Genomic DNA, 21,182 nt, shown 5'->3' with positions numbered 1-21,182 from the left:
CTCCCGGCGGGCCCCGCGCGCGCTCGGGGGGCGGTGCGAACATGGCGGCGGTGAGGGAGGGGACGGAGTGGGGTGGGATGGGGGGCTGCAAGGGACGGGCCGGTCCCTTTTCCCTTTCCTTCCCCTTCCTTTTTCCCTTTCTTTCCCGTTCCCCTTCCCTTTTCCCTCTCCCTTTCCTTCCCTATCCCCTCCCGACGCGTCCCTGCGCTGGCGCTCGCGCGCGTGTTACACCGCGGCAGGGACAGCGCCAGCTTCCCTTCCTTCCTTTTATCCTGCACGTCCCCAGTGTCTGGTCCCTCTTTCTCCGGGCCCTCTCTCGGCGTAGAGCGCTCTCCCCTCTCCCCTTTACCGTGCCTAGTCCGTTTTTGTTTTTTTTTTTTTGTTTTTTCCCTCTCCTGTTTCCCTAAAATTGCTATTTAAGTGGTTATTCAGCAAATCGCCGGTGTCGCCGGCCGGCAGCCCGCGTTCTCCTGCCCTCTTTGCCTTGAAGCGACCCGTAGTGCCTTGGTGTGGCTCGAACATCAAAACCAAATAGCGAGAGAGGCAGGGGACGCCATGGGGTCCGCTCACTGAGCTGACTGGTTATCTCAGTTAACTGTGTTATCCAAAGTGTTTTGCCTCTTGCTTTGCACAGAGGGATGTGAGCACGAACACCCCTTTCCTGACTGAACACTGGTTTGAGGTTACTCTGAGCAGGGGCTTGTGCTTTGCTGTCTGTAGGTGCCTGAGGGACCGGCTAAGCTCACTGTGATTTAGTTCTAACGAGGGCTCAAATGATGACCTATGGGAACCTTTCCTTACAGGCTTGGCTCTGCACAGTCAGGACTAAAGTCTGCACGGCACCAGCTTTTGGGAGATGTCTGCAGAAGGCGCTCTGGATGAGGTCATGGAGAAGGGGAGATGCTCGCCCGCCCTGGACTTTTGGCACATGGGAGTGTTTGCAGCCAAAAAACCAGCAAGTCCGTGGTGTTAACAGTTATCTCAGGAGACAGCGAGAGTCTGTGTGTCTGTCCCATTTGGCCACTGCTGCTGTGGTCCAGCAGAAGGCTGTGGATGGGAGGACAGAAGAGTTCAAGCTGGTCTACAGGTTTCCAGGGATAAAGTACTGCAGGGTCCTGTCCAGACTGAAGCTGTTGCAGACTGCCACCGCCGTGGTCACGCTGCCTCCCATCTGGTACCTCTACCTGCAGAACCAGGTGTCTCAGAATATCCTCTTATACACAACTGGCCTTGCAGTCTTTGCTGGTGCAATGTTGTATAGTATGAGCTACTTTTTCAGAAGAATTATTGGATTCATCTACTTGAGTGAAACTGGCCAAACTGTCAGAGTGGCCCACTTGACATTCTGGGGAAGACGGAATGACATTTACTGTCCCACAGAGACAGTGGTGACTTTGGATGAAGTTGGAGACAGCAAGGGAGAGCTGCTTCTCCAGTTCAAACGGTATAACAGCACAGATACTTTATATTTTACAGTTAAGTATGGACAGATTGTAGACAAAGAGAAGTTTACTCAAATATTTGGAGAACTTGTGTGATTTTCCAGTGATTTTCCATGTTTCATGTTCATTGTGCTTACTGTTCCATGAGGTTTAATTAACTTACCAAACTGACACCCCTGTCCTTTTCCTATGCAAAGCCTGCTGTAAGTGCACCCAGCGGGGAAAGTCACAGTGGTAAAGAATAATCCACTGGATTAAATGTCTTTGCAGCTTGTTTATGGTGTGAGGAGTGTCTGTTCCACGTTGGATTCAGTGATGTGTATGTTGTGCTGTGAGAGCAGTTCCCAGTCTGAACTGTCCTCCTTGGGACATGCACTAGGGGGCTGCATTAGTGGTGCTGACCCCAACTGTCTCAGCTGGCCCCTTCAGTTGATGTGAAGTAGGAAAAACTCTTGAAGTGAGATACAGGAGATGCCAGAGCACCCTCACTCCAAATCAGTGCTTCTTTTAGCCAATTCCAGGTTGGTTGGGAAGCCTCTGGAAATTGAAACTGGTCTTGTATGTACACATGATGAGTGATGGTGAATGTCAGACACAGACATGCTTATGTGGTAATGAAATGTTGAGTTATGTGCTAATGAAGCTGGGAAGGAGGTGTGTAATGCTGTGGAGGGTGGATGTGGTCTCCTGGCAAGATCCTCCAGGATGTGAATGTAACTGGACAAAAGAAAGGGCTGTGCTGCAAGAGGCACTGGCAGCTCAGCTGTAAGGGTAAGTTACAGGCTGGGACAGCATTTCAGGAGCCTCTACAGAAATTGCTGCCCCATTTAATCATAGAATATTAAGGGGTTGGAATGGACCTTAAGGATCATCTCGCCCCAGTGCCCCCTGCCATGGTCAGGGACACCTCTCACTAGAGCACATTCCCCAAGGCTTTATCCAGCCTGGCCTTGGACACTGCCAAGGTTGGGGCATCCATCCACAACCTCCCTGTTCCATGTCTCACCACCCTCACAGTAAAATACTTCTTCCTACTGGAATGGTAAAAGCAGCACATGTATCCATGAAGGACAATGGTCTTATTCCATGGTGTTAGTATGACTCCTCCTTTTCCAAAACCTCAGTAGAAGGGAGGAATTTAAACCTGAAAAAGAAGCAAACCTATCACCTGTAACGTGTAACACATCTTTTGAATTGTCAGAAGCAACTTAACCCCTTACACCACTCTTCTAGCTGTTACTTCATTTGAAAGTGGCAAATAAACTGACCCTCACCAATAATCTGGAGTGTTCTTTTCCCTGTCTCTTCCTCATGTAAATTGAAACCTCTGTCTCTTGGTGGATCAGCAGATGCAGGTAAGTAAAACTGCTGTTTAAGTGCACAGGCTAACCCTGAATTACCATTTATTCATGTTAAACTTTTCCTGATGGGGTTCTGTGATTTCAAATTTTGGCTGATACTGTGTGGCACAGCAGTATCTAAAGGAAAAGAGAAATGATCTTGGTGTAAAGACCATGGCAGCAAAATACAGTGGGCTGTACACATACACTGTTTTTTGGAGGCTTATCTTCATCAGAATGTATTTAATATGCACTAGGTGTAAAATTAAAAGCCCTGTAGAAGTTCAATTATAAATATTTTATTTAAGAATATTGATTACACATGAGATGTCATTTGTTATGAATCTGTGTACAGTTACTAGTTACACCATGAAGTGTAGTTAAGTATTTGTTTAAACATTTATTTGGCACTGTCCACAGTATGCTGTAAACAATATTAACTTTGTATGCTTCAGCTGCAGTGCTTTCTATGTATTCTCTAACGATTTCATCAACATGTTGTACACAATTATACAGTTACTGAGTGTCAGTAAAAATTATAAAAACACCTAGAGTAGTCATAATAAAAGTGAAGATGTGGTAAGACTTCAAATTACTGGACCTTTGCTTCTGTAAAAGTACAAGACTTGCTAGAGACATTCACTAAAACTACTGCACTGATATGTTGAACAAACTAATTCCCAAAATGCTGTCAAATACAGGTCTTGGTTTGACTTTCCTTTTGCTGATAATACTCTTACAAGGACAGCGATGGCAATGAGGTTTTGTTGAACACCAAATTTACTGGTCCTTACCCCAGATTTCTACAACCTCTGTTCAAAAACCTGCTCGGGTTTTGCCCAGTGGCACCAGAATTCTGGTTTCTGCAGAGGTTTACAGAAATCCCACTGGGTTTCAGCTGGCAGAAGTGAGTGTACTTGGGTTTCCCAACACCACTACTCTAAAATGGGAAAACCATGATTAACACTTCTCAAAGCAGGTAAGAAACCTTTCACATTTTGGTAGCTGTATTAAACATGTAAATCTTTTAACTGCTCTGTCTCTTATTATGTACTTAAAAATTGTGGTCAGGTCCTAAATAGGGCAACTGTAAAGTCCACTGTGGTCCCTGTTTTTTGGTGCACAACAGAAAGTTAAACTTAGTAAACAAAATCCAGATGCTTCCTCCAAGAAAAAGAAAAGAAAGGCACCAGATCTAGTTCAAGTCAGCCCTAAGCAAACAGTAAAGAGACATCCAAAACAATTCTCTGAAGAGAAACAAATTAATGAACTGTTGACACTTTTTTTTTTTTGATCCTGTGGCTTTCTAGAAGATCTCTGAAGTATCAATGATTTAGAATATACTATTAGAACAAAAATAGAATTACTTTGCATTATAAATGTGCAGTTAGGACTAGGCCTTCACTGTAGTGGCTCTGATACCAGATAATGGCTAAGATTAAGCATTTCTGCTGTAATTTTATAAAATACCTCAAGTATTCATGTAGAACTTGTAATAGATAAATTAATGGCTATTGTGTGTTCTGGGCAAATGGTAAAATAATCTGGAATCATTCTGAATTGCTGGCAGAAGTGGAAGTAATGTGCTTTTGCATGGTTCTCTAAGCTCTGTCAAATTACATACTTCAGGGTAGAGCCTTCTCTGTACAAGTTGTAAGAGAAGTCACAAGTTTTAAAACTCACCCATGATGAGGAGAACAGGACAAGTGCTTCAGTGCCACTTGCAGCGCTGCAGGTGTGGCTGAGGGCACCGGTGCCTCTGAAGCAGCATGTGCAGGCTGGGCACAGGGGGTGCCCTGACCCACCTCGTGGGGCAGATGTCTGTACTCGAGGGAAAAAAAGCTGCAAATCGTTCTGTAAAACACTGTGCTTGGCAGTGGTTGGAAAGCAGAGCTTTCCTTGAGACGCCGATTTTATTCCAGCTGCCATCAGAGGGCGGCACTTCCCACGTGGCAGGCACGTGGCTCCTAAGCGGGGCCACCCTCGTTGCTGTTACTGGACGGAAATCTATCGGGGTCACCTGTGAAAATGGATAGTCAGGGCCATGGCTGGAGAGAGGAGGCTGCAGTTGGCATGGCCCAGGCCAGAAGAGGGAGGCCCACAGGTTGTAGGGGATGCACCGTGAGGGGCAGCTGCGTGTACCTGCTGGTGACCAGTGCCAACGCTCTGCCTGGGGCGCGTGTGCATGGAGCAGCTTGCCTTGGGCAGGATCACACACAGAACACAAACCTCGGTTTATGACTTTACACTTATCTTGTAAGTAGAGAAGACATGAATTAATGCAAACTAATTTCATAATCAGCTGTTCAGTGTGAGGGAACTGCTTTTTACTTGAAGTTTGCTAAGATGTCACTGAAAATGTTCAGGAAGAGGTGCGCGTGGTGATCCTTGAAGATCAGTGTGGGACGGAAACGAATGGATCTGTCTCCACAGCCTCCCAGAACAACACCTGAAACAGGAACAGAATAAGTCCTCTATAGTCATTTCCACCTTTGCCAAGTATCCACAAAGATGCAGGTCTCTCTAACTTTGGGGGGCCAACAGAAGCTCCCCAAATCCCTGCTAACCACACCATGATACAGCACATGTCCAGTGGTGTGAAGGACATCAAACCTCACAGAAACTTAGAAGAATGTTGTGGGTGCCTGTAGATGTTGTATAAAACACTTGGGAGTATGGGGACTAATTCCAACAGCAGTGGAAACACTCCACCCAGTGCAGAGCTCAACTCCACTGGTTAAGTATCTTGGTCTCACAGTAAGACACAGGAGGTTTCCCTGCAATTTTGTTTTTAAACTACTTCATTTTTAATTACAAAAAAATTAAAATATCTCATGCCAGCAAACCTCTTCCTTCAGTGCTTTAAATACATGGCAGTTTTTTTAACCCCAAATCAGCTATTTGAAATGTCTGTGCACAGTGAGAACTCAGCCACCGAGCTGGGCTTACCCTGCCTGGAAGCAGAGCCTTGGTTTACCATGAAGCAAACTGCTTGCCTTCTCTCCCTGCTGCCTTAGTTTCAAAGAACAAAAAATGGTGTATTTTTCGCTCTAAAATGTTGGTTTCACCACAGTTTAGATGCATCATGCATTTCAAGAGATAGGAGTAACAGAAAAAATGGACAGCAGCAAATCCAGGGCCCACACAAATTCAGAGAATGTTAGGTGTGGATCCTGAGGATCTCCTCCAGGGCTGGAAGCCCTGGAAGCCATGCCCAGGGACACCTGAGGTCACTGCAGAGGACTATATGACTGATGTCACAAAAACTCCTGCCCTACATAGATCTCTTCCAGTAACCAGACCTATAGAGGCTGGTAAATACACACACCATGCAATGTACTGGTCTGAAGTCTCTGAAAACACAAGTATTTCCAGAAAACTCTAAATACGGTTTTGTTTGTCATTTCCCTTCTCTCCTCTGATGCTGTAGCACACAAAAACCATCCCAAAAAGGAAAATTCAGGAGCATTGCCTATGCGACTGTTTGCCACATGAAGCTCATCCACACACACAAACTCTCTTACCTTTGTTTCTGGCTATTGTAATTAACTTGTTCCTAGTTGCATCATTTGGAGTGTCAAATGAACAGAATGTTCCTCTTCCTCTCACTCTGCTGATGAGATGGGGGTAACGAGCCTGCAAAGAGAGGCGAGACGTGCCCGTGGCAGGTGCTGGAACAGAGGGCACCTGGTGGCAAGCTCAGTTCTGCCAGGTGGAAACCCTGCTGGCTCCTGGTTCTGCTGGAGTGGAGCGAGTGCAGGGGCTGGATTGCTCACACGGCAGAGACTGTGCTGTGCAAAATGCCTTTTGGGAGGAGAGCACCTCCAAGCCTACCCTTAAATGCCTGTCTGACTTTCCTTCTCATATGGGGCTCCATAGTAGAAGCTGTGAGGAATTTCCCTTAGTCAAGGGAGGGAAAGCTGCAATTTTCTTGTTTAAACAGCCCAGAAGAATTGGAACAAAATGTGAAACCACTCTCCTTTAAAAAGAACTTTGGGATGATGAAATACAGGTGCTTGTGGTAACAAAACCTTCTAACAAAGTAATTTAACTAACTGCAGTTCATGCACTCAGATATTTTGGGGGTCACCCTCTATTTTGGATTAAGCTGTATAAACCCAACATTCTTAAGTCAGTAAAAGAAAGTTTACTTCAATCCAAAAGGGACACAGTTATTCACCTCGCATTGAAGCACCTAAACCAGCAAGCTGTGATTATGGTTTAGTCCCCAGCTGGAGTTCCTCAGTCCAAGTGTTTAAAACTGGACGATCAGCAAATTTATTTTTCTTATTTACAATCCTTCCAGATGTTTACCTGCAAATCCAGCAGCCCAGTCAGCAGTGCTTTCCCGGCGTGGGTTGCATTGTTCAGAAGGTCTTCTGTTTTAATCACCTTGATGACTTCAGCAAGCATAAGGTTCTTGGATGGATCTCCGAGCCAGGTATTGAAAATCCGGTAGGGCTTGGGAAAGGGTGGGAAGAGAGTTGTGGAACATGTTAACAGGCAAATCACTATAATAAAGAAAAGCAAGGCATCACACTGGCAGTGCAGACATCTGGTGTATGAAAAGGCATGCACTAATCTCACCAACCCCCCTTTTTTTGTTGTAAGAGCAAAATCCCACTGCCCTGCTGAGCTGAAACACAGGGTGACTACTTCATGCTTCACATTTAGTGCACTGTGTCTTGCTGCTCTGACATCTCATTGAAACACAGCTATAGATGACACGGAAATCAGCATTATCTATACAGGTTTTACATCAAGCTTTATGTTGTCCTCCTTAATTTTACTTTTTTTTTTTCATTTATTGCATCTATAATGTCATTAATGTGAAGGGGAAATCTTGCTGACAGGATCTGCAACGCTGACATACAAGTGCTGAAGGTCTCAAGTTGCCCTGCAGGAAAAGGTGTCAGTTTGAGGTTGGGTTTTGTACTGAAGTTTAGTTCCATGAGGCTAAACCCTGTTCTCCACTCCCCCCACCAGCTTTATGACCTTGGTGACTGACAACAACTGGAATATAAGTGAAGAACTGATGATGACAGCTGTTGTGTGAGCACACAGCAAGTATTTGTGAAACAGCAGCTCCATCCAGCTGAACCTGCATTGCTGAAGGAAACCTTGTCCCTTCCACGGAGGTTACAGTCACTCCTCAGTGGGTCACCAACCAGCACAGAGTTTGTTTCATTGAAAATCTTACAGCATTTGGCCTGAACTCCTCTTTGTGGAAAAATCCTCCTGTCATCATCTTCTTACTGAATGTTACCACATCAGCTGGGTCATCCAGGCCCCAGTGTTCGTGCGCCCAGAATTTTCCTGTGCAGCCACCTCCCGTCTGCACCTCATCCACCAGGAAGGCACAGCCATGCTGTGGGGAGAGAGGGGAGGAGCAGGGAATGTTACAAAACAGAAATACCTCTCTTAGTGAACAGAGAAATACAAGCCAATGACATGCAACATCCCTCCTTCCCCTCCCTTCACTGTTCTAATCTCCCCTCCTCACTCCCTCCACCAATGCCACTCACTGAGAGACAGATTTCACAATTCAAAATTCACCTTTTTTTTCAGAAAGGCACTAGAAACTTATTTTTTACCTAAACTCACAAAGGACATGTTTTTATATAGTCTTGAACGTGTCTAGAGGGTACCTGAAAACCTCCAGGAGGAGCACAGGTGGCATTTTCAAAACCACTAAGGGAAGCAGTGTCATTTCTAGAAGCTTTGTTTAAAATAAGAAGTTTCTGTCCCCAATCTGAGTTCAGTCATTTGTGGCACAAAGGCAATACCAGCAGCATGAGCTGTTCAGCCTGGGGGCCTGAAGAGCTGCCTTTTCAGACAAGTCTGCTGAAAGAGCTGCTCATGTGAGCTGGCAACATGGGGATTATACATGGAAGACTATTTTGTTCAAACTTTGGGACAGAGAGATAAGTTATATCATGATATTGCAATTAAAATTGGTAAGTACTTCTGGCAGCACCTCATTTCAGACAAGGCAACCCTTTCCATTTTACATGACTTACCATGTCACCCTTGCATGAGCAGCTGTTAGCAATGGTGGAGTGCCCATCCCTGGAGGGATTTAAAAGATGTGTAGATGTGGCACCTGGGGACATGGTTTAGTGGTGAATTTGGCAGTGCTCAGTTAATGGTTGGACTCGTTGACCTGAGAGGTCTTTTCCAACCTAAGTGATTCTATGATAATGGGAAAAGCTGCTTTTTCTCATGGCAGAACAGAATTTTCCAAATGTCACCTCTGCTCTTCTCTATGAGCACCCAGATGTTTTGAGGGTAAAAAAAAAAAGCATGGAGTAGGTCTTCCTGAGGGCCATCACTTCTAAACAGGTAAATTCACATTCCAAGTATCAAGACATCTGTCCTTTTCATTGTTTTATTGGAACATCAGCACTACAGTTGGACTCAAGTTGTGTTTCAGCTTTTTTGCAGTTAAAAACAAGCTTGTAATTAAAAATCTACCCTTACCCTCCTCTTCAGAAATTGAACCTTCTCAACAATCTGGCATTATCATTTAAAGAACACTACTGCAAAGTTCATAGTTAATTAATCAAAGTAATTTCTCTCTCACCTCAAAATTAGAAGGTAATTTATTGGACTAAGGAAACCATTAGATGTGCATCAAATGGAAGAGACCAGGGGCTGCTTGTATCTGACTACAAGTACATAACTACCCTGACTGCTCCTAGGGAGGCCTGTGAAGCTCTCAAAGGCCCTGGGGCAAAGGGAAGGCCTCTGGAGACATTTGCATGTTTAGCTACCACTGAATGACCAGTTAAATGTTTTATTACCTTTCTGGCAATATCTCGTAGCTTTCTGAAGAAGTCATCTGAAGCATGATTGTCCCCACCCTCCGACTGTATTGGTTCTACAATGATTCCAGCCACAATCTTCTTCTTTTTCCTGTACTTTACAATCAGGTCTTCCACCTGTAAATCAAACATTTATGATACATTCTCCTTCCAGGACATTCACACATTTCCTCCCAGCAAGAATTCAATCTCAGCAACAGAGCTTCAACTTTTCCAAGACATTCCTGGCTCTGAAGGTGTCAGGAGGCACAAGCAATTAACAAGCAGTTCCTCCAGGATTTAACACGGCCCTCTTGTTCCTGAATAACACTTAAGTTTAAATCATGTCCTAAACACACTGTAACTAGTTGCACATTTATCTACAGTGGTGTGGAAGCAGTAGCCAGGTTCAGCTGGCAGTGTGGTGGGCAGCTGTGCCACTGCTGTTGTTCCACCTGAGCAACAGGGAAGGAGACAGATTTTGTGTCAGAAACCAAAACTCTGCTGATGTATTACAGAAGATCATCTGGAAAATTTACTTTTTCCAGTCATCCACTTCAGATACATTAAAATTAATCGGATGAAATAGTGCAGAAATCCTGTTGCTGATAAGGGAATTAGAGAGAATTCTCATTAACCTTGTAGTGCCAGTTGCTGCATTTAATGATGTATTTGTACTTGAAATACCCCTCGCAGCTTTCAGGGCCCACAGCCCGTGCAGGCTGTGAAAAGCAATGGTTTCCAAAGGGGGCCAGTAAGCCAAGCCACAGACTTGGTAAGAGAGCATTTGGCCTTTGGTTATTTTTTTGTTGTGCTTTTTTCTTTGTTTATTTGGGTTTCGTTGTTTCTTTTCTTTGGTTTTTGTTTTCATTCGGTTTTTGTTTGGTTTGGTTTTTGTTTGTTTGTTTGTTTTTAAAGCTATCATGGAGCAACCCCAGGGAAACCAATTGCTATGCTTTCTGTTTTTCTGGACTGAGGCAGGTTTGGATAAGTGGATAAGTGGTCTCTTGGATCCCTGCACAGCCCTCCCTGCCACTGGCTGTGACTTTCCACACTCTGCACCAGTTCAGTTCCTTGCTCCCCTCTGCCATCTCTCAAGACTGAGCCCTTGGAAGCTGCAGATTCTGGATCTCAACAGGGAATCCTGTGCTTCTGGTACCTGGAGATGGTTCTCCTCCCTTAAACTCTGTTCTGCCCAGCTTTCCCTTCTCCCAGGCTGTGTCCCTGCCCGCTCACTCCCTGCAGCCACAGGGAGGATCAGAACTTCGCACCAGAACCTGCCAGGGAAAAGCTGAGAAGCCTGAAATCCTGTTAGAGGTTCTCTTTGCAGAGAGGGTTATCCATGCTGTGTTATCCCTTAGTCCACGGCCCCTTGGCAAGGTCAGGCAGACAAGTTCACTGGGATACAAGGAACTTGTCCTGCGTGTGGGATTCCACCGGGGTGTCACCCGTGCAGCCCCAGCTGGCTGCTCTCCTGCCAGGCAGGACAAACAGACTGTAAACAACACTGAATGCTGCTTTAATCACCGGCTGTTCCAACCCCTGAAAACATTCTTTTAGTGAAAGGCACTAATCCTACCAACACTATTCATTATTTCAAATCAAAAACAACAGAAAGCTGCCAGTGAATTTTTTACCTCCTCTAAACAACGGGCTTCTTCCTGTTGATTCTCTTTCACAAAATCTTCCAGGGGATACTTTAGCCTTGGAAATGGAGCAATAGGCCAGTCCAGTGAGGGAATGTCCAGTTTGTGAATTGCTTTAGAGTGAGTTGTAGCTAAGCAACCTAAACCCGGAGAAGCAAAAATTAAAATAATACCTGTCTAAGAACAATAAAGGAAAAAAGCTACCAAGAGGTGAAAAATTGCCTGACAGCATGACAGTAGAATTACCTTAATTGCTCTTTTTGCTTTATATTCTGAAATACTGGGCAATTGGATTTAGTCAGGTCTAAGTGGATTGTTCTAGCTTTTAAGCATCAGTTTCCCATGCACTGTTCCAGAAGAACAGGAGAACCTCTGTCAGTCTCAACAGGTTGCTCAGATGAGCTGGGTTTCACCTGTCCAAAGGCAACTGCTCACAAAGCTCACAGGCACAGCACTCTCGGGTAACATGCTCTGAAGAGGGATTGAGCTGATATAAAATGGTAAAAATGAGGGGCATCATGTTTGTATATTGTGGTGATTTTTCCCCAGGAGTTAGATTTTCATGAGTACAGACAGGAAACTCTGGATTCCGAATGATAATAAGAGACCTTCTGAAAATAATTAAAAAAAAATATATAAAATAGATTCCTACTGTCACTCAAATATTCTGTTTCAGTACTGGTGGGGCTTCCAGGGCAAACCTTAATGAACCTACAGCTTCTCCACCAGTACTATGTGTCTGAGGGAATCCCCCTTTTCCACAGGCACAGTGAGCTGAGGGTCAGTGCAGGGGCTGAGGAGGGACAAGGCACAGCTTACCCATGGTCCTGCCGTGGAAGCCACCCATGAAGGAGAGCATGGCGTAGTCAGGGCAGCCAGGGGGCTGCAAGGAGAGCACACAAGGGGGTCACAGAGGGGCTCACCCCCCCCCCCAACACACCCCCAGGCCACAGCACCATGGGATGGCCAAGCCTGAGCTGCAGCCCCTCGGTGCACCCTGACCCAGCTCCTCCTCAGCCATCGGGCACCACAAATTGTTACAAATACCTTGCTCACCCCCTAAAAGCCGCCTGAGCTCCCAAACCCCCTCATTAATACTGATGAGTCCTTGGAATTTTATCCCTGCACATGTGAGCTCACACGAGGCTGAGCATCCAGCACACTCAGGCCCTTTTTGCACAAACCAGGAGCACGTGGATGTGCCTGGGGGTGGCATCGGGGCTGTGGGAGCTCAGTGAGGAGAGGCTGGGGCTGCCCCATGCTGGACCCCCCCGTGCATTCCTGATGGCTCACTGATATTTGTTGGGAGAAGTTTGTATTTCACCGTTTCCTAAATTTACAAAACCCAAATTCCACCTCACATACAGCAAAGCCAATTTTTCCTCCCGATCTTCCCTTGCAAGCCCGAGCCAATGGTACATCTGTAGGTATGGTAAAGAACAAATGTTACCTGGTTAATCATGCAAGATTCCAGTTCTTCTTTTGTGACATTATTATGGCCCCTCTCCTTGTTCTGCAAAAAAACCCCAAACAACCCAACAAGAGTTTTCCTGTAGTTAGTTGTACCCAATGCATTTATGGCTAAACCACAAGTCAGTAATCCTGGTATTCCAGATTGGAGCCAATGAAGACCCTGGCTGTGGCTTTTACATACTGACTGCAATCTGCATTTTTCTTTTAATTTCTAAAGTTGTATCAATACAAAGTGAAAGCTTAGATGAACACTTTTTAATAAAGATTTTATACTAAGTTGAATATAAGGAACACCATGAGTAAGACAACCTCCAAGCCTTACTTAGTTTTACAGTAGCAGTTCTGATGATAAATAAATACTCATTTTTACAACTAAACCTACAAAAACATCTCAATATTTCACTCACCCTGTACCACATGAATATTGCTTTAAAGGCATTTTCATTGGAGCAGGATCCACAAGACATGGTCATTACCTGTGACAGGCCCTTGGGAGCCACCTGTCAAACAAGAGAGAAAATTACTCCAAAAAATTGAGCACAGATATAGTGCAAAGTGATAATAATAGTGATTAGCCCTTAACATCATGAACTTCAGTGTAGTGGGTGACCAACCATGCCCAGGGTGAGGAAAGACAATTTTAGCTGCAGATGAGAGGGATTGATTCAGTTTCAGTGCCAAGGATCTTCAAATTGAAATCAAGACACAGAAGCCACTTATCCCACTCTCTCTTATGAAAGCACAGGGAATGGAGGTGACAATGTGTCTTCTCATCAGTTCTTAAACTCAGAAATAAGAGGCTGCATCTGTGCAGGGCTGACATGCCACGTTCTCACACTCAGTTGTCAAGTCAGGGAAAAAGGTTTGACCTCATTCCTCACAGTGGGAAGGCAGATGAATGAACAGCTAATCTGTAATGTTCCCTGTTAAAATCCATAACATCCCTTGAATGTGCTCACAGCCCTGAACACAGAACATGGTAACTGATCACTGCTGTCTCAAACTTACTGATAGCAAAGACTCCTTCAGTTTTTCTGTAAAGTTCTCTGGAGGTAAAATCCCTAGGGCAGGTCTGTTGATGAAAGTGCTCTAAAAAGACAAAGGAAGAGGAATTGTTAGGGTCTTCTATCACATGAAAAATATGTTGATATCAAAGCAGTGACAGTTCATTGTAATTACAAATACCTGGCAGAAATTTGTATCACGGCACATGGAGTTTTAAACCAGGGACTAATACTTACACCCTAGAATATGTTTTTCTGTCTAATTCTTACTACTCTGTTCTTGCAGGACACCTTGGGAAAGGTGCATGCTAACTCATACATTTCCTCTTCAATATTGCCACTTCAGTTGCTCAATCTCAATTTTTGCTACACATAGGAAATATGCTTTAAAATCTTTATTACTTGCCTTCAGTTCAAGTAGCTAAATTCAGTTAGGATAGCAGCATTTTCATCCTTACTGAGCTACAAGACAGACCATTTTGGAACATTGTGGTTATAAAACATCCTCCAGATACTACTGCAGTGGGATTAGAGGGAACAAGGCAATGTTGGGCAAGAGACCACCTGAGTTCCTTCCAACTTCAGTGTCCTGGGAACTGGCCACATCAGGATTCACACCTTTGGGAAAGGTAATTTTGGTGTCAGTGAACAGCAGCTGGTGGGAAAGCTGAGCCTGCTGCCCACACAGGGGTTTCTAAGGAGCAGCTCTGGAAAAATCCCCTCAGTCTCCCCAGTTCACTAATGGAGATGAAAGTCACATTTATGCAATTAATTTCAATTAAGTGTCATGGATTAAAATCGATTCATCGCTGCTCTTTGTCTTTGTAGGTAATCTTATTTGATTCACACCGTGCTACTTTTTATTTTAAATTAAATTTGCTCAGAAAAGGACAAGGTCAATAAATTCACCAACTGCAAAGCAACATTATTTGCTCTTCTTTTTATTTGTTGTTTTTCTTATTGAAGAAGGAATTGTTGACATTAAAGGCATGGCTTTGATGGCTTAATTCTTAATGGGTCTCCAGAGGGATTCCTCCACAACACTCATATTTTCAGTGCAGCTCAAACTTGCACATTTATTGGCATCCTTCAATATAAGAACTTGTTTGTTCAGACATGTGAACCACAGCAAGAGATGGAAGTGGTCACACTGTACCTGTAAGGACATTTCATCATGATTCTTAGGGAGAACCAAGTAGCACACAAGATATAAGTGTATGAGCTACGACTTTGTAATTTGTTCATTTGTTACTTCCAAAACATTGTTTCAACAGACTGCATCTTAAAAGAAAACCTAAGCAAGGATGTTACTGAGAGAATAACACAAAGTTTCTGTTTAGTAGCTGTGAGAAATCTTACTTGATTTTTGTCTCAGTTTAGAAGTACATTTTCAAATGAAGTTAGAGATCCAAGACCATGAGTTTGTTGTGAATTGGATTATGGGCTGTCACAGTCAATTGACAACATTCGCCATTAAGCAGAAAAGTGCATTTTTCTTTTTTTTGTAGTTAATGAGATACTCAGAACGGAGAAAAACAGAACATTGATATCAAGCTGCTGTGGGCTCAAACAAACAGATGCATATTCTGTTCTTTATAGATGGCTGTAAAGAGGGTACATGGAGCATTGCAGACAAACCAAAGACCCTCCAGGAAAACACCGATCCCATCACCAGCATTAACCACAGCCCTCCCTCGGTGTGTATCACTCAGAGCAGTCCTTTCCCCACAAAGCTGGAGTGTTACCTGCAGTCAGCCCCAGCACACACTCTGTCTGCAGTGAGGTTGGCACAAGCTCTGCTCTTCAGAGTGCTCCTGGCACTGCAAACCTGACACCCTGCCCACGCCCAGCCCAGAGCCTGCCAGAGATCCCGAGCGCAGCCAGGCACAGGCTCCCTGGCTCCCTGCCACCCTCTCCACTGAGCCAGGCAGCTCTCAGAAATCAGAATGGGTACCAAGGGCAGCTCTGGGGCTTGTACATGGGAGAGAGGGGTCCTGGTTGTGCCACTTCAGAGACGTTCCTTTTACCACAGGCTTAGAGCTGGGAGCTTCTTACCTGCCCTTCCCCGTTGGGCAAATCACCAGCTGCCACCAGACAACAGGACTTCTTGAGTTTGGAGTTTTTGTTGGTTCTGAGGTTTTTTATTTGTTTGTTCTTTTTTGTTTTGTTTGTTTTTTAGATCTGACTTCACTGACTGATGCATTATAATGAAGATATTCTCAGAAATCATTTTTATGAGTTAACATTAAGTATTTAGAAATATTAGTCCTTCTGAAATATCCAGATCTGCCTTTGACAACTCCAGTGTTTCTAGGCCTGGTGGTTTGGTGTGTTGGTTTTTTTGTTTTTTTTTTTTTTAAACTTGAAGTATTTTAGTTCTGGGGGAGGCACAATTTCTCATCCTTAAGAAATGAGCAAACCAGAAAGCAAATCAGCTCAGGGAACTCAAATGTCTGCACTTCTTTGCCATGCTGGCTCAGCATTCACAATCTGCTGGAGTGTACTTAGGAGATGGGGATCAGTCACTGTCCCCACCCTTCAGAAAGAAACTAAACTTCCCACAGCATTCCAGATGGAGGGCACCACATTCAAAATGTTATATTCCCTCTCAAAGTCTTGTGCTTGTTTCAGGCTCAAAAATCTTCACTTGGAACATTCCTAAAATTGTTAATTGGAAACACTATGTTTGAACTATGGTTTAAAACTGGCTGCAGACATATCAGGTGCTTGCATCACCCAAATGTTTACTTTCTGTAAAGCTTCCCAGAGGTTTTGGTGTTTCCTTAAACACAACCAAGCCCTTTTCATCTAGTGAGCAATACAGCAAGCAGATCCTATCATACATTAAATTGAATCATTAGCATTCACTACCAGTTTAAGAAAAAATGAGAAAGCCCACAACAAGGAGGGAGAGGACTCCTGCAAGTACTTAATCTTATAATTCACTTACCAGGTTCTGTGGCTGCTGTAAAAGCTTTATCAGAGAGGGATGGCTGTAACCTAATTAAAAAGAACAAAGAAAGCAGTTATTTCTATCTGGTTTCAATAAACTAATGCAAAGCTCAACCTAGAGAATAACCTTAACTTAATGCTTGACTGTTTCTGTGCAACTTGCATATTTTTTAACTACTAATAATAGCATTTCTTTTAAAGTAGAACAAGCCTCTTTTATTATGTGGGACTTTGGTACAAATTTTGTGTCAGGCAAAATCAAAACATATTTTAGTACTGAATGTTAAAAATCAATGCAAAAATAAATGAAACAATGATCTTTTGCCTGATAAAGCCTGGTGGAAGCATCATAGTTTTTACCAAGTACTGCAGGACTGATTTTACTAACTGCTTGCTCACTCTCCTTTTGAGGTTTCCCACGTGTTTTTGGTTACTCTACAGTGCAGTGTCTGAACTCCTCTTCCTGAATGAGGAGCTGAGATCACCTTCTGCCTGTGCAGCCCACCAGTCACTGTTCCTGACAGTCACCATTTACCTGCGTTATGGAAGCATTCCCAGTTTCTCCACCCCAAAGCAGCTGCTACAGCTCTTGATCCCTGTCACCCTGACCTGCTGGGGGCTCTTGCTGAGCACTGACCACAGCACAAAGCCAGAAAGAGCTCCTGACACTGACCACGAGGGAAGCCCCTTGTGCACTGTGTCCATTTGCAGTGGCTGTGTCCATTCACTTGTGGTCTCGCAGCAATTGTCACCCTCCTTGAGTGTCACACTGATTATTCCTGACACAACAGAGCTTTGCCTCCCTCCCCATGCTTTTTAACTGGTTGGACTTTTCCTCACTGTAAAATCAACTTGGAAACATATATTCCCCCCCTTCACGCTTCTCTTCCATGCAGTTCCCACCTTTAACAGCTGACCATAAGAAATAAACAAGCACAAAAAAAAAAAATCCACATTTTTACTGATTTCCCAGAGAAAGCTCCCTCAGGAATGGTCATTTCAGTGCATTCTAAAGCTCTAACAAACCACCAGCACAGGCTCTTTGTCCCCCAGGGTGCAGGGCAGCCTGCCCAGCACAGCAGTGCAGCTCCCAGGGCTGCTTTCACTGCTCAGGTGTGCAGTGAGCACGTGTTGTGGCAGACCCAGCACACAGAAGCCCTGGAATTCCAGCAGGATTTTTACAGTGGCTTGACAGCACTCCTTGACATCTGTGGCTCTGGGGTGTCACTTGTCACCATTCTCCTCTGCAACACTCTCTGAGCACTCCCTGTGCAAGGCACTGCCCACCTGGGTTTGAGGTGTGCACACGTTGGGCTCACCATTATCCAGGTCCCCATGGATAAACACACTCACAACTACTTGCAGGCTTGGAGATGCACATTCTACCCCTCCTATGCAGATGTTCTTGCATGATCATCTCCATCCTACCAGGAGGAAAAGGCTGCCTGCACAGACACTTAAACCTCACAGACACTTAAACCTCACAGACTAATAAGCACCTGGATCCCTAACCTGCCACATCCCATTAGTTATTCCAAGGCACCTGTCTGGAAATCTTTCCTTCTCAGTCACAGATTTACATATCTCCGCTGTGCATCACCAGAAAAAACCTGTTTGATAAATTGCTGTCTCCTGCTAAAGAAGGAGATTCTGCACTTTTCACTTTCTCTCAGGACCAGCTTTCTATGTCCAAATAAAAGTTTGTCAAAGTAAGGAAAACAGGAAGGAAGAAGATGTCACAATTTGTCCTTTTTACTCAGAAACTAAGATACTAAGATTGCTTCAGTTTTAACACAACAAAGGTGCTTAATTTATAACCACCGACATTCTATGGGATAACTCGCTTGCTTACAAGTAAAACCAATTTATCTGATGCAAAAAAACCCGAAACAAACCTTCAAAGGAGCCCAGAAAATTTCATTTTAAGCCTGATTTCTAATGTATGAAATGCCAATGCCAGAGATTCACATTATATTTTAAATATTCTTGTATAAACAGTTGGAAACTTCATCTTCCCTCATCATCTGATTCAAGAAGTCAGACTGCTCTAATTTTGATACCAAAGCTTATCATGCCTCTGAATCCTCATTCCAGTGGAATGGCAACAGCCCTGATTACCCCATCTGAGCAATGGAGCATTAGGCTACTGCATTAGCAAATCAATTATAAATTCAGTTTTGAATATTTCAGCTGAAAACAAGGAAATATCCAGATTGTTTTAGCTGCATGTCATGCTGCTAAATCTGTTAAAATTATTATGAAGATAATAAAAGCGGTTATTTGGGACACCAACAACTAAATCTGCATGGCATCTGCTGTCATGGGAAGAGTTGTTGTTTGGCTAGAGGGGATGGCACAGCTGAAAGCTGTGTCCCTGAGAGCTGTAGCTGTGGCTACCACTGGGAGCACCCTTGAGAGTATATCTAGTGCTTCAGAAATCCCCAAACCTTACAGAAGTTTGCTGTAAATAGCTGCTACTGCTTAGGAGGCTCGACCCTCAACTCTGGTATTGCATGTAGGAACATGTGATCCCGTTGCTCGTGTTGCAATATGTGAAGATCTTTGTATGTAACACAAACTCAAGGCTTCTCTTACCCATGACTTACCCTTTCTCACCTACACAGGATCTCTCTCCCGTTCACTTCAGGCTGAGTGGCCTGGAATTCCTCCTAATACTCCCTATTCCACTTGTGCCTCCTCAAACAGAACCCACTGAAAGAAGGGAGAATCCTCAAAGTCCAACTGCTGCTGAAAGAGTAGGAGTGTGGAAAGATACTGAACTGGTTCACAGTCATAAACTAACACCAGGGAGAACTAAATGGTTAAATAACCATTATATAACTAGACAAGTCAGCAGCTCTGGGCTGGGATGGCAAACAGGCAATAACTTGTTTCATTGCCATCACCAGCACAAGGCTTTTAAGCTTGATGAATCCACCCTCAGAAGTGACTGAGCTGTCTCTAAGAGAAGGGCACCTGCTCCATCACTCTTGCCGTGTCTGGATCAGTGTGACAGGAATGTACACGTCCTCCAGGCTCACAAATGTGCCTGTCTGCAAAAGGAAAAAAAAAACCCTAGATAGAGGCTGCTAAAATAATGAGATGGAGAAAGCCCAAAGAACCATTTGAACTGAGCAGAAGGCTGCTGTCAATAATATCAAACTGCACCTCTCTGCTTCTCCCCAAACAAAACGGACCTTCCCAGCACTGAAAAACACATTGTTTCATTTGCTATTCCAGGATGTTTGCTGGTAAACATGTCAATAGCCTCCCCTCCTGCATTTGGCTCCATGGGGTTTCTAACTCTATTAGACAGATTAGTTACAGGTTTAAAAGACTATGCTGTGCTACAACTGCCCAAAAAAGTGTGGTAAAAAGCTGTTTTAATTTTTGTTTTTCAGCAAGAAACAGCCCAGAGCATCTTTGCCTAGAGGCTTTTTTATACTTTAATTCTTATCTCTCCAGACAGACACTTATTACCTCTCAACCTCTGCTGATAAATATATTCTAGTGCAGCAGATCATTATTAAATCTTGGGGAGTCCTGACAGATTCATAAAAGGTTTTATTGGATTTACTTTCAGAGAGATAAGCACAAATGACTAACAAGCATTTCGTGATCTTGGTTTGGTCTCCTGGTCCAGGCCCCACCTCTGTCACCAAGAGGGATGTTATTAGCAACCAGGGCAGCTTCAGATAGTGCTGTCATTCAGTACAGCTTAAACATATAAATTAAGGCTGTGTATTAGATTTAGGTCAGGCTGTAAGTATTAAATTTCCACTTACTCCTTGTTACTCCACATCATAGTGCCACTATCTGAGAAGATGTGTGAAGCACTTCAGGACTGAGGAAGGTGTCCCCTAGGACCAAAACCCAACTGGTCCTCAGGAAGGCACTGTCACTGTGAAGGAGGAACTAGATGGCTTAGCTGAGGGTCAGTTACAGATTCTGGAGTCTTGTATCTATGCCACCAGTTTCAGTCAACCAGAGAAAGTAAACTGTAGAAGCTCCTGCCCCTTTCTGCCCATTAAGAAAGTATTTCCCCCCTAATACTTTAATATTTTATACACAAAGCTATATTAGAAGAGGTAGGCTAACACCATCAAGCACCAGAAGGTCAGAAAGCCTCAGTGCACTCTCTATGCAACATTAATTTCTTCCTTTTTGGAGTAAGCACTGTCCTTTGACTACATGACTGAGCACTAGTTTCTCCAAATCAGCATTTCTTGTGTGATGAATAGGAAACCATGAACACTAAATGCATCTCCCTTGCTAGACACTAAAATCCAATGCCACTGGCATACATGCATCGTGCTTCTCTCTCTCTCTCTCCCTCTCTCTCTCTCTCTCTCTCTCTCTCTCTCTCTCTCTCTCTCTCTCGCCTATTTCCACGTGCAAAGTGACAAAGTTACCTCAGTGAAGCCTCTAAAAGATACAAAATTGCCAGAACTTGTGTTAAGGGAAATAAGCTACAAACACTGAAGGTTTCTGGAATGATTAAACATTTATTGAGTGTATGTGA

At 44.0% G+C, this 21,182-nt stretch overlaps 2 protein-coding genes across 4 annotated transcripts in view; one reads left to right on the top strand and one right to left on the bottom strand.

The window, feature by feature from the left end:
- The first annotated feature begins 3 nt into the window (after positions 1-3).
- TMEM186 (transmembrane protein 186) lies at positions 4-2,728 on the top strand. Of its 2 annotated transcripts, none has more exons than XM_032704500.1 (2): positions 4-50; positions 804-2,728. In XM_032704500.1, the coding sequence occupies exons 1-2, from the start codon at positions 42-44 to the stop codon at positions 1,536-1,538; spliced, it is 744 nt and encodes a 247-aa protein (XP_032560391.1). In that variant the 5' UTR covers positions 4-41; the 3' UTR covers positions 1,539-2,728. The 2 variants fall into 2 exon arrangements, with proteins under 2 accessions (XP_032560391.1, XP_032560392.1); XM_032704501.1 differs by lacking the exon at positions 4-50 and adding an exon at positions 236-560.
- A 337-nt stretch (positions 2,729-3,065) lies between these two features.
- ABAT (4-aminobutyrate aminotransferase) overlaps positions 3,066-21,182 on the bottom strand; it is a 53,518-nt gene continuing 35,401 nt past the window's right edge. Inside the window, exons 6-16 of one of the 2 annotated variants that reach the window (XM_032704498.1) lie at positions 16,659-16,708; positions 13,713-13,793; positions 13,112-13,204; positions 12,682-12,744; positions 12,051-12,114; positions 11,223-11,371; positions 9,586-9,723; positions 7,983-8,150; positions 7,097-7,243; positions 6,307-6,418; positions 3,066-5,231 (exon numbers count right to left, since the gene is read on the bottom strand). In XM_032704498.1, the coding sequence (XP_032560389.1) occupies positions 5,110-5,231; positions 6,307-6,418; positions 7,097-7,243; positions 7,983-8,150; positions 9,586-9,723; positions 11,223-11,371; positions 12,051-12,114; positions 12,682-12,744; positions 13,112-13,204; positions 13,713-13,793; positions 16,659-16,708 (1,187 nt within the window). In that variant the 3' untranslated portion in view covers positions 3,066-5,109. The remainder of the gene's footprint in view (positions 5,232-6,306; positions 6,419-7,096; positions 7,244-7,982; positions 8,151-9,585; positions 9,724-11,222; positions 11,372-12,050; positions 12,115-12,681; positions 12,745-13,111; positions 13,205-13,712; positions 13,794-16,658; positions 16,709-21,182) is intronic. The other variant, XM_032704499.1, reaches the window with a different exon arrangement.

This window comes from Chiroxiphia lanceolata, chromosome 16 (assembly GCF_009829145.1).
Source record: "Chiroxiphia lanceolata isolate bChiLan1 chromosome 16, bChiLan1.pri, whole genome shotgun sequence".
NCBI lineage: Eukaryota > Metazoa > Chordata > Aves > Passeriformes > Pipridae > Chiroxiphia > Chiroxiphia lanceolata.
The sequence above is the reverse complement of the archived record's forward strand: the minus strand, read 5'-3'. Positions and strand labels throughout refer to the sequence as shown.